At 44.3% G+C, this 15,175-nt stretch overlaps 1 protein-coding gene across 1 annotated transcript; it reads left to right on the top strand.

Moving 5' to 3' along the window:
• Positions 1-3,398: 3,398 nt before the first annotated feature.
• On the top strand, positions 3,399-14,954 carry LOC308280404 (putative methyltransferase). Its single transcript, XM_080720673.1, has 6 exons — positions 3,399-3,633; positions 9,303-9,463; positions 10,766-10,979; positions 12,789-12,892; positions 14,192-14,329; positions 14,836-14,954. The coding sequence occupies exons 1-6, from the start codon at positions 3,526-3,528 to the stop codon at positions 14,927-14,929; spliced, it is 819 nt and encodes a 272-aa protein (XP_080576799.1). The 5' UTR covers positions 3,399-3,525; the 3' UTR covers positions 14,930-14,954.
• Positions 14,955-15,175: the final 221 nt, after the last annotated feature.

Below are 15,175 nucleotides of genomic sequence, written 5' to 3'. Positions count from 1 at the left end.
TCCTCCAGCGGCATAAGTTATGCGAAAACAGAAAGGGCCGTTCATTCACGCAACAGGGACAGCATCGCTGTAAGAAGAACGGAGGTAGAAGCCTCCACACCAACACAGCCTGACAAGCCAGAACCAGATAGACAATGCCCCATTCACAACATGCCGCACCCCTTGTCTAAGTGTCGTGCTTTCAGAGACAAACACATATATGATAGGAAGGCCTATCTGAGAGAAAACAACATCTGTTTCCACTGCTGTGCATCATACAGTCACATTGCAAAGGACTGTAAGGTCGCTGTTAAATGCATGGAGTGTGATAGTGATACTCATACTGCTGCGTTGCACCCAGGACGTTCCCCATGGTCCTCTGAAACTTTGGTGACCGAGCAAGATCACAGCGGGGAGTCGGAAGGCTTGTCCCCTAACATCACATCCAGATGCACAGAAATATGTGGGGATGCGCCCAAGCCCAGATCATGTGCTAAGATCTGCCTTGTGAGGGTTTATCCTTCAAGCCATCCAGAAAAGGCACAGAAAGTTTATGCAGTGCTTGATGAACAAAGCAACAGGTCACTTGCAAAGTCACAGTTCTTTGATCTGTTTGGCATCGGTGGAAACCAATCTCCCTACACTCTGAGGACATGCTCCGGCATACTAGAGACAGCTGGGAGGAAGGCAAGCAACTTCACAGTTGAAACGCTTGATAGAAAAAGAAGAGTAGCACTCCCGACTCTAATAGAGTGTAACACCATGCCAGATGATCGATCCGAGATCCCCACACCAGATGTTACACTATACTATCCTCATCTGGCTCCAGTAACGAACAAGATTCCACCTGCAGATCCCAACGCTCCTATCCTGCTCCTGCTTGGAAGGGATATTCTTAGTGTGCACAAGGTGCGAGACCAATACAACGGGCCTGACAATACACCATATGCCCAGCGCCTAGACTTGGGCTGGGTAATCGTGGGAGAGATTTGCCTCAACAGAGTCCACCAGCCAACTGACATTACTGTCTACAAGACCAACGTGCTTCCCAGTGACCGTAATCCATTCCTCACTTCATGCAGCAGTGTTCCTGTTAAAGGAAAACTCAGTGCACCATCTCAGCAGTATGCCCCTGTCTCCAGTCAAACCGAGAGCCCAAGAGTCTTCAGCAGTGACTCGGATAGCCTGAAGCAAACACTCCCGAAAAAGTCTGAGGCAGACAGAGTCTTGAATACGCCTTTAAACCATTTCACTGAATCACAGCCTTACCTCATCCAGGCCACCTCTCCCCCTGCCCTCCTGGAGACCTCTCACTCGTTCACTGGCCCAATCATGGTCCTGAATGCCCATGTACAAGACCACCCACAACCCAGCTCGGCTCCTCTCCGACCCAAGCCTACACGAGTTTCATCATCATCCCGCCGGCGACGCCATCCATGTTCCAGATCTCTAATGGTCAAGACTCTGGCCCAAAAATGGATTCCATCTACTCCATCCAGCCCTCCAGATCTTTGCCATCAAAACAGCCGACCCCCTCCGCAGCCTCCTCACATCTCACATCTTGTAGCCAGAGCTGCAGCATCCTTCCCTGCAAAGGACACTCAGACTCTGCAACATCAGGCAGTTTAGACAAGCCTCCTTTCATCTACACAAGAAACTTGGTATGGTATATGGACAGAATAATTGTAATAGTGGTATAAAATTAATTATACCAAGCGGGGAGTGTTCTGTCTACAAAAAAGGAAAAGCCAAAATGTGTACTTTCCTATGTTTTGAATTAATCTAGAGGTTCTGTTGTAATTATCTTTTTGAATGCAATCTTTACTTGACGTTCTATCTGCAGTACCATTCCCTGTCAATAGATGGCAGTCAGTCACTAGCCCCTCACTAGACACTGCTACACGTTAGGTTTCACTTTCTGTTTGTTCTCCATTCATTCTGAGCAACACAACTTGAATGCAAGCAGTTCAATTCCAGTTCTTTTTCTACATCCAAACCTTGGAGTAGATTTGTCCGTGAGTGTTAACAGTTGCATTTATTACAATATGGGTTATTTTAGAGTGAAGGACCTTTGTTGATGTTGACTTTATTGACATAATTGTTTATTGCTTTCCTTGGTGCCATTTATCTGAATTTCAACTCTACATGCTGTAGGCCTATATACCCTGTAAAGGTTTTTGAATACATGAGAACGTATGGTGTAGTTTTGGGCTTTATACATACTGTGAGCTTAAGAAAAATCTAGTTCATATTACTTGCTTTGTAAAAGATTAAAAACTATGGCTAAAATACTCAAAATTGTTAAAAGGCAACTTATATTACTAAAGCTGTATTTCATTGTTACAATGTTAAAATGCCATGCCTTAGCTGTTGGTAAAATACATTTTTTCTATTCTTTCTGTCTATGTTTTCAGTTTTACAATATTATGAAGAACCTCCCAGTAAAGACCATACTCTGAGGAAAACAGTCTGACTGGACCTTCATTTGTTATCTGTCTGTCTAAGCCTTGCTAGGACGCAATTGCCAGGGCAGAATACCCCCTCTATTGATGCACCTTCTCTTTATTGGTACTGTTTTTTCCCTCTTATCTATCTTTTCTTACGTCTCTGTAACTTTGTAAATAACTGTATACTACTGTGCTTCTACTGGACAACTGAATTTCCCCCTTGGGATAATAAAGGTATCTATCTATCTATCTATAAAATAACTTTGTACTTGAAAAATGATACTAAATATTTGTCCAAATAAATTCCAAATATTATCTAATTATCTCACGGCACCCCTGGACTGCCGTCACTTCACCCCAGGGTGCCCCGTCACCCACTTTGAAAACCCCTGTGCTATTGTAACATACATATTAGAGAAATTAACGTTTCATTAATTAAAATATGTCCAGGATTGCAGTGTTAAATGTGAACATTTTCCACAGTAAATGTGTGCCTGTTACCTACAGTCACAGTAGACCTATTTTGCACAGGACACTGCATGCTGTTGGCCTCAAGCATTATATATGTGCATTTAGCGCCATCTGCTGTCAATTGACGGGCAGTTAAAGTACACAAAGTCAGCTAAGCTAGAAGAAATCTGCTGGCCAGTGCTCATTATTACTATCCATTTCTGTGTTAGTGTTAAGCTATATCAGGTTTATTAACCCTTATGCGTTGACATTTTTGTCAATGTAGCTGTCATATTTCTTGTGGGAACAAAAACTCGACATTTTCCTGAGCAAACCATTCATTGCAAAGCAGTAAACATTTACAACCCGGTGGTGGTCACTGGTGACCTTTGATTTGCATGCAGCCAGGCTTTTCTTTTCTCTCTCTCTCTCTCTCTCTCTCTCTCTCTCTCTCTCTGTTGTTCTTTTTCAGGTGAAATGTGGCCATCTGTAAATGTAGCCGAACTACAGTAGGCAATTTAAAGCAGAAAGTTAATGAACAGCTTGCCATATCTATATAATACTAAGATTACAAACAGAGCCAGGCTGGTGAAGGCTAAGATTACAGCGAACTAAGTTAGACATACATCTAGCACAGGACAGGAGGACCATGGGTGAGCGTCGCTTTGAAGGCAAGGAGCACACTGTTGCTTACTTGAAATACAGGCCGACCCCCAATGAACTGATTCCTCAGGTCGTTGACTTCCTGCAGAGAAAGGTAGGTGCCAGTGTTGCTATGTCCGCTTTATCTTAAGTCAGTGTTTCTCAAACTTTCAAATTTCAAGGTCTCCTCTTAACTCTGACAGTTAGAGTTACAGACCTGTATGGGTCAATTTAGACCCCCCTAAAGGAACCCACAGAGTCCCTGGAATCCACTTTGAGAACTACTGTCTTAAGTGACTTTGGGCTTATTTTCCTGTGAAGTTGCTTGTAAGTACCGTAGTTGCGGGTTGTGGATTTACACATTATCGGTACACATTATCTCGATAGTCAAGTAATCAAGACTGATCCGTCCAATTTTTCATATTCCATCCTGATTGGTGATTTCCGAACAATTCTGAACCTACCTGACTTGGCAGAAACCTGTGCTCGTAGGAGCACTTTTTCTAGATGGTAAATGATAAACACGTGAAACTGAAAAAGACATGGCGTGTTCTATGTGGAATCTCTGCTGTCATGGTGATGATGTTACTTCCACTTAATTCCTCTGGGACCAGAAGTGGTTATTTCCAAATAGTGTTGTGAGAGAAAAGGATACAGAACTTTGGGAGACAAAGAATACAGGGAGAAAGGACAGGAGAGAGAGAGGACAAATTGTCCGGCCTCAACAGAACCTACAACGCTGTCACCATCACAGTACATGTATAGCAGCGGCTTTGACCATGAACCGCCACTCCTGGAAGGAGTGCTTTCCCGATCTTCTGAGTGTACCGTCACATCTCATCCGAGCCACAGCGACCTCAACCGCAAAACTCTGAGGAAAGGACAAATCTGTTCAGAGCGAACAGTCAGCTCTGTGACCAGCCGGATACGAGGAGACACGGCGTACCCACCGAAATCTCAAAGTCATCAACAGTTTACCGAGATTTTAACTCAGCCAACAGGAGATGTAAAGAGACGTCAGATTACCGGTATTTACACAGGAAAGAAAACTCACATCTGTAAGCAGTGTGACAAATCTTTCTGTAGGTTAAGTAATCTGAAAAGACACCAGCGTATCCACACTGGAGTAAAACCTTTCTACTGTAAACAATGTGCCAAGAGTTTCAATGAATTTGGAAATCTGAAGATACACCAGCGTATCCACAATGGAGAAAAACCTTATCACTGTAAACTTTGTGACAAGAGTTTCAGTCAGTCGTGTAGTCTTAAGACACACCAGCGTGTCCACACAGGAGAAAAACCTATCTACTGTAAACTATGTGACAAGAGTTTCAATGAATTAGGAAATCTGAAGAGACACCAGCTTATCCACACAGGAGAAAAGCCTTATCACTGTAAACTATGTGACAAGGGTTTTAATCAGGTTGGCTATCTGAAGATACACCAGCGTATCCACACAGGAGAAAAACCTTTCTACTGTAAACTATGTGACAAGAGTTTCAGTAGGTTAGATCACCTGAAGTCTCACCAGCATTTGTGAAGCATGCATGATCCATAATGATCTCGCAGAGCTTTTAAATCCACGCTGTAGGCTACCATCACCGAATCAGGCTGCTACTTACTGTATGCTTACAGGGAGTGAGGGGAAATGATCCCGAGTGAGGACCTAACCGTAATGCTTAATCTATGCATACATTGAAAGCAGATACCCTGCACAGGCAAGACTGATGGATGCAATGCATTGTGAGCTTGTAGAGAGCTTGTAGATCTGCAATCTCTCTGTACCACCATACACTGAAGTATACATGGTTCTGTAGGTGTGGCAGTCAATAACTATCAATGGGACTGTCTGAAAGATTTATTTTTTATTTACTGAATTAATTAATTATTATTATTTATCCAAAATAATCTTGCAGTCCACTGGCAATCAGCCCACGGGCGACTGGTGTACAAATGGAACCTTTTTGAACATTTTCGCCTACATCTGGCTTTATGTGTACGTATGTATGTCCGTAAGTCAGTCCTGCGAAGCTGGGCATTGGCAAAGCTTCGCAGGTCGTTTAATGAAATGAACTCATAAAAGGCACACCACTCACTTCACACTGGGTGTGATTGGTGTGAGTTACAGACCTATTCTGGTCATTCAGGGCTAGCTCTTTGTTTTTTCTGGTAATATTTATACAGCATGGCGATTACCCCTGCTTCCATGTGGATCTCGGACTTCATACGGCCACTCTATGTCACCCCTGGCGTGCTATGCCCATATTTGGGAAAGGTTTCAAACTGTTCCGAGTGCATCTGACTGCCATTAATTTACTTGTACAATTAAATAAAAAAATTGTAAAAAAAGAAAAAAGAAAAAAGAAAATCACACCCAATGTGAAGTGAGCGGTGGTCGTGCTTGCATAACGTCTTCAGACTAGGATTTGAGTCTAGGATGTACAGGCTATGCGACACACACATTTTGCTATGGCAAAACGCTGAGGGAAAAGGCTACAGACATACGACATATGACATCACTAGACAAACATGATGCTACGTACACACATTTTGCTATGGCAAAACGCTGAGGAAAAAGGCTACAGACACACGCACAGCCACTTATAGGAGCGGTTTGCAGCGCTCAAAAAGAAAACATACCGTATGTGAAAGGAGATGCATGGAAGTAATGCCTTGGCCTTCTGGCAACATGCACAAGAATTGTAGCACTGATTGGTCCAGCAGTTAGCGAGATTAGCCCCAGACAGACAGACAGACAGACAGACGGCTAGATGGCTCTACCTGAGGCATTCTGTACATACTTTGAGCGGTGCTAACCTCTCCTACGTCTGGCTTATGTCCATATGAGCACGGAACTCCATGTATGGAGATAACTTACGTCACAGACAGAACGGCCCATACAAGGAGATATATGCATCACGTGTGTTGTGTTTCAGTGCTCTCACACTAATTGCGACCGTAGGTCGCACTTACTACAGAAAGCTCCACCAGGTGTCCGTGTGTCCGTCAGTCAGTCCGTCACACGTCAGACGTCACACTTTTGCCCTGCTCATATCTCCGCAACCGTTGCCCCGATCCATGACAGATTTTGCACACACACTCCTTACCTGCCAAACTACAACCTCCAAGGACCCCCGGAGTTCCAGGGACCCCCAGGTCCCTGGGGGACCCCCAGGTGTAAAAAAAATACCAAATGTGCAAAAATGACCACCCCCACGGGGCTGCTCACGGGGAATTCCCGGGGACCACCCACTCCTGCTACTCCAGAACGGATGCAAAAGTGGTGGCGCCCCCAGTGGAGGACCCCCTCCACTGCAGCTCACATAAAATGCCCTAACTCGGCCTAGGAGCGTCCGGGAGAGCCGGGGCCGGTACCTATTCGTCCGCCAAGGCAACGCGGAGACCCCACCCCTCATTTCTCACATGGCCCTCTTCTAGCGAGACCTACGGTCGCTTATCTCCCGATTAGGGAGTCTTACTGGTCACTCATTTCGCAGTCACAAGGACGTGTGTGTGTGTGTGTGTGTGTGTGTGTGTGTGTGTGTGTGTGTGTGTGTGTGTGTGTGTGTGTGTGTGTGTGTGTGTGTGTGTGTAATCGGCTGCCACTAGGTGTCTCCCTTTTTTGAGGACCGTAGCCCTGAAACGGCTGGGTTTCTGGAAATGTATCGAAATGTATCGTTTCTGTTCATTGCTGTGTAGACTTGTGAGCCTAATAGTGAGTGTACAGATCTGTTCACTCCCTGAGTGTAAATTAATAACTTAACCTCTCTGCTTGAGACCCTCAGGGCTCTATAGGCTACTAGTATATTTCTGTTTTCTGCAACGGTTATATTAATGAATACAGAAGCTTTGGTTTAAGTGGTTAACACTAAGGATATATACTGTATATTTACCTTATTGCTATCACACCAATTTCCGGCTGTTCTCTACTGGCCTGTTTGCTTCAGAATTGATTTTAAGCTTTTATTTGTTTGTCTTTAAATCACTGTATGGTTTGTTGCCTCAGTCAGTACCTCTCTGACCTTTCACAGTCCCGATTATAGTCCTTAAAGGTCACCGCGCTCCGCTGATCAGCTGCATTTTGCCACCCCAAAGACAGGTTTACAAACCAGAGCCGACAGCACCTTTTCAGTAGAAGCCCCCAAATGATGGAATGAGCTATTACCCTCCCATTATCCCATATCAAAATGGTCCCCACCGTAGAAACATGCACATCTACCCTTAACCCATTAAAGCTGGGAAAGCATCTGTGTCATTTTAGATTTTGCTATATAGCCTATATCAGGGGTCTTCAACAGGGGGTCCGGGACCCCTAGGGGGTCCTCAGAGTTACTACAGGGGGTCCTCCAAATCTTTGTGTGATAGGAACTTGTTTTTTCCCCCTTTCTTATATTAACAACTTGAACCCTATAGCATCCATATTCAGAGAACCTTAGCCAAAAATAGCAGATCTACAGCGAGGCGTTGTGAGCTTGTAGATCGGCTATTTTCGGCAAAGAGCTTTGGAGGGGGAAAAGAGCACACTAAGTACAGTGAAAGGTCAAGTTTATTAAGTATTGACCGTTCAAGTGGTTAAATATCTGAAAACACATTAACATGAATCCAACATACAATGATGATCGTGCTGTCAAACAATAAAACTATATCTATGAACGGATTGTGGGGGTCCCTGCTTCATCTCTCTCTCAACCAAGGGGTCCTTGGCCTGAAAACATTGAAGACCCCTGGCCTATATAATATAGCATCATATGTTTTTCTGAAAGCTCTTAGGATTTGGAACCTAGGTTTAGAACAGTGGTTCTCATAAATAGCAGATGATACACGCTCACAGCGCGTCACTTCGTGCCACACTTGTACATCTGCTATATTTGAACATTTTTTTGAAAAATATCGAATATCGTTTGGATTATTTCATCTTGTCGTCTGGGCTTGGGGAGTCCCTGGCCACAAAACATTTTCATGACACGAAAAAGTTTGATTTACAGTAGCAGGCATTTGTAGAATTGGCCTCAGGTCTTAATCTCACTTTTATAACTTGTGCTACGCAATTATGTCTTAGAATTTAAGTCATATTATGCTAGAACAGACTGGAAAGGCTATTGCGTTCACATACAGACACTCTACTGTATGTGATATGGAGTTACCGTAGTATGCTTGTTTTTGTTGCACATACTGTACACATCTTTGTACACTCTGGTTATCTACTTTTTAAGGACACGATTCAGATTTACAATAAAACCCTGTGCCATACTTTCCCATGATGCTACTGTATGCGGGGGGGTCCCCAAATTATTTGGAGGGGTCCCCAGATGATTAACTTATTGTGCAGCATTGTTTTATCCCTCAACAGTAAAGAAGCCAACATAAAGTTTAAGTGTATAGAGACAATTTAAGGACTTTTAATACCTCTAAAATGACAATTTAAACAATGGCCAAATGGCTCACGTTGCGAGGCGTTGTGAGCATGTAGATCTAACTGTGTTATACAAAATATAATGCCTCAACTCTTAGTGCTTATCTGGGTGGGGGGTCCCCAGTTAAAATATGATTATTTTGTGGGTCACAGCCTGAAAAGGTTGAGAACCACTGCCCTAGGGGATACAGGGAGAACATGCAAACTCCACACAGCCCATTCAAGTCATTAAATTGTAACTTTAGAAACATGCAGATACCCTATACAATATACTGTATGTTGGTTTGTTTACTGTTGAGTGATCTGGGAACAACTGCTGTTTACATACTGTACTGCTGTTGTCAATTAGTTGTGTGTTGCGTTGCTGCTAGTCAGCAGGGCGTTTGGACCTGGCGGTGGATGTGGGCTGTGGCTCAGGACAGGGGACCGTCCTATTGGCTCCCTACTTCGCCAAAGTGATTGGGACCGACGTCAGTCCTGCTCAGCTGGAGCTGGCCATGGCCAATAGCAACCCTCCAAATGTTTCATTCAGGTAGGGTGGTGGCACGCATTTCAAGTCGGTTAAATTCAAAGTGTGCGCGTGTGTGTGTGTGTGTGTGTGTGTGTGTGTGGGGGGGGGGGGGGGGGGGGGGGGCATTTGTGCGTGCGTGCGTGCATGCGTGCGTGCGTGCGTGCGTGCGTGACATGAAAGCTCAAATGTGTCACAGCGTGACACTTTGTGAGCTTGTAAATTGGCTATTTTCAGTGAACAACACTGGCATGAAACTAAGCCTAAATCACCCTTTAGCGCCCACTGGGATTTCCCAATGCTGGGAAGGAGTTGGCTGAAACAAAGTACATTTTTAATATGGGACTTCTAACTTGTAAGGGCACGGTCACACCGGAGAAATATTCTACAGAGTGGATTCCGCCAATGCATTTCAATGGGAATGGCGTGGATTTTTGGTCTTAGCAGCTTTCAGCGTGCCGCGCATTACCTTGCGTTTATGCTTGAAGCATTGTTTTTCCCCTCTATCCAATCGGGTGAGTCGAAGGCGGACCATCCCAAGACTCAGGAACTTCCAGAAAGTGACAAGTGGTTGTCATTGGTTATTGGGAGAATCCACTGGCTGCGAAAAACAGTCGACTGCATGACCACAACAAGAGTTTATCAGCCACTAGCCATACTTTGGTGTGGCCGTGCCCTAACAAAGTATATCTTGCAGTATTGCTTGTACTTTTACTTAAAGGGGGCCTGTCACCTAAAGGGTTACTGTCACTTTAAGAATCATCTTAAAAAACATGTTAATATTTTTATGATGTCATTGTGGGGATGCGCAATTATAAGCCAATCATATTAATTGTCCGTATAGTCTGACTGTATGACTACTTACTGTACTGTGGTGTGGCCGTGCCCTAACAAAGTATATCTTGCAGTATTGCTTGTACTTTTACTTAAGGGGGCCTGTCACCTAAAGGGTTACTGTCACTTTAAGAATCATCTTAAAAAACACGTTAATATTTTTATGATGTCATTGTGGGGATGCGCAATTATAAGCCAATCAAATTAATTGTCTGTATAGTCTGACTATATGACTACTTACTGTACTGGTCAGCTGTTGTTGGGGGGCGAGGGGCAGATTACACTGTGACATGAGCTTCAGACTGTTTCAGACCGTTTTCAGAGAAGCTCATGTCACAGTGTAATCTGCCCCTCAACCCCTTTAGGTGACAGTACCCCTTTAAGTAAAACATGTGAGTACTTCTTCTATCACTGTCTGTCTGTGAGCATTACACACTGGGCCTCATCACATCACATCACATGGTGTTCCAACCCACCCTCCCTGCTCTCTAGGCAATGCCGGGCCGAAGAGCTGCCCCTGGCGGCGGGCGAGGTTGACCTGGTGACGGCCCTGACGGCGGCCCACTGGTTCGACAGGCCTCGGTTCCTCCTGGAGGCCGAGCGGGTGCTGAGGCCCGGGGGCTGCCTGGCGCTGCTCAGCTACACCATGGACTTTGACCTGGAGTATGGAGACGTCTCGGAGCAACTCAACCACATCTGCAGAGAGGTACAAAGAAGAGAGAGCAGTGGCGTCAGTTCAGCAAAAGCTAGGGTATGGCAAAGATGGGAGTCAATATGGAAAAGAGGCGTTACATTTTGTATAACACGGTTCTATTGTGAAAATAGCCGATCTACATGCTCACAACGCCTCGCGCTGCGAGGCGTTGTGAGCATGTAGATCATCTATTTTCACAGTGTCTGAAACAATTAACAATAATGAATTGCAGCTGGCCTGCGGAACCTGGTAATATACCATTTTGTCAAGATGGGGAGAATACAGGTGTGGAGAATATAATTATAATAGCTTGTTAAAGAGACATTTTATTACATTTTGCATTTGTAGTTATTTACTGTAATTTAACAACATAATAACCAGCACAGACAGACAAAGAGACATTCATGGATATATATTTATTTATAACTTTTATTACCCCCCCTGGACCCAGGGTATGGCAGCTGCATACCCCCTGAGAGAGAGCGAGAGAGAGAGAGAGAGAGAGAGAGAGCTATAAAGACGTCAGAGATGCAGTGAGCAGACGTTCAGGTTTGGCTGGGATTTTCAAGCTGGGTGTCTCGAATATCTGTAAAACATTAAATGTCTCGGTTTTCAACATTCACTACAGAATTGTGACGGTTTTTACCACAGTTAAAATAACTATACCGATGGCCCATGCACCGGCCTACTTCGGAACGATGCAAGTTGTGAATGTAAGCCATTTACCATGAGAGAGTAAATGGCTTCGCCTCGTGCCACAACCCTGAAACAGTGGTAAATCAGCCAACAACCCACAACCCTCGAATGGTAAATTGCTTTTCTACCACTTCTACCATATAAATGAAAGAAAACACAGTTGTAACTTGCAACACAACAGTGGGCGGGGTCCATGAGCCAACTCAAGGTTGTTGACTGATTTACCACTGTTTTAAGCCAATCAGAATCCAGTATCTGAACATGTGACCACAAAAAGTGGTAGAACATGTTGTTTTAACACATTGCAGCACTATGCTAATTGCTAAAACCACTTTTTTGTCACTTTTACTTTTAAAACTATTCAGGAGTTGTGGGTAGTATCTATTATTCTCATAGTGGATAGAAGTGCGTGTGTGCGTGCGAGAAAGAGAGAGGGAGAGAGATAAACAAGGTAAATGTATTTATTTATTATTTATTTCCTAAAATATATTATTCAGTATCCCTAAAACAAAATGGTCTGTAGAATTAGAAGTATATGATCATTTTGTCAAACAAGGTCTCAGGTTTTTTTAGGATTTCGTAGCACTATTATTTTGTTTAGACAAATAGTGATATTGAATAGTGCAGGGGTCTTCAACAGGGGGTCTGGGACCCCTAGGGGGTCCTCAGAGTTACTACAGGGGGTCCTCCAAATCTTCCAATCCTTTTTATATTAACAACTTGAACCCTAGTGTTCATATTCTGAGTAGCAAAAAATAGCAGATCTACAAGCTCACAACGCCTCGCAGCACGAGGCGTTGTGAGCTTGTAGATCGGCTATTTTTGGCAAAGAGGTTTGGTGTAGAGGGGAAAAAGAGCAGACTAAGTACAGCGTGAAAGGTCAAGTTTATTAAGTATTGACGGTTCAAGTGGTTAAATATCTGAAAACACAAATTGACATGAATCCAAAATACACTGATAATCGTGCTGTCAAATTATGAAACTATATGGAGTCTATGAACAGGTTGTGGGGGTCCCTGCTTCATCTCTCTCTCAACTAAGGGGTCCTCGGCCTGAAAACGTTGAAGACCCCTGGAATAGTGTATATTTACCCGTATGCTATATGTATTTTTATAATTCTTCTAGTTCTATGCTGCCTTGCTGCCCTATCGCAGTGCAACAATAGGACTCCACACCAGGCCCATCTATAAAGACATGTTTGACGCCTGGCCCTACCCTGATAAACAGTGGTGAGTCTTTCTGCTGACTACAACCACTTGAAAACATCATTTTGCAACCTGGGCAAATTTGTGCTTTGTGATGTAAATCCTCCATAATGGATTATCATATCATGTCAGCAATATGTGAGTAAACGCTGCCTAAAATGCCAGGACTTAACCTGTTGTTGTTGTTTGTTTGTTTTTTCACTTTATGGATGAAATGCTTACTGTCGGCATAAGGTATATCGTCGTTGACGGGTGGAAACCTCGTATCTCCAAGTTTGAAATGTGTACGTTCTTTCGCAATGCAAAGCCCTGCTTCATCATACAAGGCCGTCGCACAAAAGTAGTGAAAACAGCAGATCTACAAGCACACAACGCCTCGCACCGCGAGGCGTTGTGTGCTTGTAGATCGGCTGTTTTCACTAGATTAAATCATTTTTAAAATGATAAACGCAAAACCAACGGTTTTGGACATACAAGGTTTTCACCCGACAACGACGATATGAACGTGTCATGGGAGGTGTGCGTGTTGGGAGGGGGAGGGGTCTTTGAGACATAAAACTGTCTGCCAGCACTATTATTACAAACAATAATGAAGACAGACCGTCCTGGGTACTCTGCTACAACAATGCAATGCTGACACCAAACTCGGGACTCCTGGATCGCCACCCTCCACTCCGCGTTTCCTCCTGGCTCTGTGCAGAAGGGTGGGGGCATGGGGGGCATGGGGGCAAGGAGGGGGGAAGCAGGTGGTGGAGGCGCCTCTCATGTGGGCGGACCGCATTAAATAACTCCCAAAACTCTTAGGCGCCCCACACACATATGCGTGAAACATCTTCTCCGTATCGTCTGAGAATGGCCACTGGGAGCGCCGTACTAATGCATTGTCAATGGAAGGTTGTTTGGTGTTTTGTCGTTGCCGTGTCTCTTGGCCAAAAGACAGGCTGTGGTTGAGCTAGAGACACGGCAACGACAAAAAACCAAACAACCTTCCATTGACAATGCATTAGTACGGTGCTCCCAGTGGCCATTCTCAGACGATACGGAGAAGATGTTTCACGCATATGTGTGAGTCCAGCCCTAGGGATCGAATCCCTCTCATCACACTGTTTGCTTATTTATCATCGAATACCTATATCGCAATTCTTTTTAAACATTTTCTTTCTTTTTCTAATGTTATATTATCATCAAAATTGTAGTGTTTTGCCAATTATTTGGGGGCCCAATTCCAATATCCTACATGGTTGACTGTCTGTCATTAGAAATGACTTCATGGACGGCTGTGTGTGTGTGCGTGCGTGCGTGCGTGCGTGTCTTTCTGTGCAGGCATGAGTGTGTCCCAGTGAGGAAGCCCATGCCTCTGGATGCATACGTGTGTATGGTGGAGACCTTCTCCAGCTACCAGGCTCTGCTGCAACAGGACCCTGCTGAAGCCACCAGGCTGTCTGCTCACATCAGAGACAAGTCAGTTCAAAACCAGACCAGAAAAGTGAGCTCCTCAGGAGCACAGGTCTATACCCAGGGCCCAGAACTTTGGAAGGCAGTCATAGCCAATTAGAACGGATAAAATCTTGCTCACACGGCCCCAGAGATGCTTGCCCTCATTTATAAAAGTGGTGTAGACCAAATAATGGGTGTTCGGCGAGATCACAGCAATTGTCTGCATTTATCATCCTATTTCAAAACATTTGTTTTATATATATATATCTTTAAATACATTGTTGTGAACTGAAATGATAACTGCCGGCAAAGTTGACAGCTTCCGTTCCTGGCCTTCAGGAGGCGTAGTTGCAGACTCTGTAATCTCCTGTTTCTGTAGCATGAGGCAGCTTGATGTACAAGTACACCCCCTGGACACGATGCTAGTACGTCGCAGGGACTCTGCGTGGCATTAGAATATTGTGGAATAGATGTCTGACTTGGGAGACTATAGTTCCCATCCAATCTGACTCTGGTCTGTGTCATCCCAGACTGCTGTGTGCCATGGGGACGTCTTCTCTGGACACAGAGGTGGTGGTGGTGGTCAAATACTTCTACTGGCTGAGCTGCAAACCCTCACCCTAGGAGAGGACCCCCCTCAGAACCTTCCCCTAGTCCATACATGAGCAACTGGCGGCCCGGAGGCCACATGCGTCCCACCTTCACTTAATGCGGCCCGCAGGTTAATATTGGAGTACTGATATATTATTGATTTCAGCTGTTACAATTCCAAACATGGAAAAAATGACCAGCTTTAATTACTTTAGTCTATATTAGTTGCTAAATGACTAGTATTAAAATGTTATTGTATTTTTTATGTCCAATGTATTT

Source organism: Nannobrachium achirus (genome assembly GCF_963921795.1).
Source record: "Nannobrachium achirus genome assembly, chromosome: 24".
NCBI lineage: Eukaryota > Metazoa > Chordata > Actinopteri > Myctophiformes > Myctophidae > Nannobrachium > Nannobrachium achirus.
Note: the sequence above shows the minus strand (reverse complement) of the source record. Positions and strands in the feature narration are given on the sequence as shown.

Bases quoted from the DNA above. Each gene is read 5' to 3' on its own strand.
- LOC308280404 (XM_080720673.1), top strand. From the start codon at position 3,526: ATGGGTGAGCGTCGCTTTGAAGGCAAGGAGCACACTGTTGCTTACTTG. The intron at 9,464-10,765 runs GTAGGGTGGTGG...CCTGCTCTCTAG, and splicing joins CCTCCAAATGTTTCATTCAG to GCAATGCCGGGCCGAAGAGC. The intron at 10,980-12,788 runs GTACAAAGAAGA...TAATTCTTCTAG, and splicing joins TCAACCACATCTGCAGAGAG to TTCTATGCTGCCTTGCTGCC.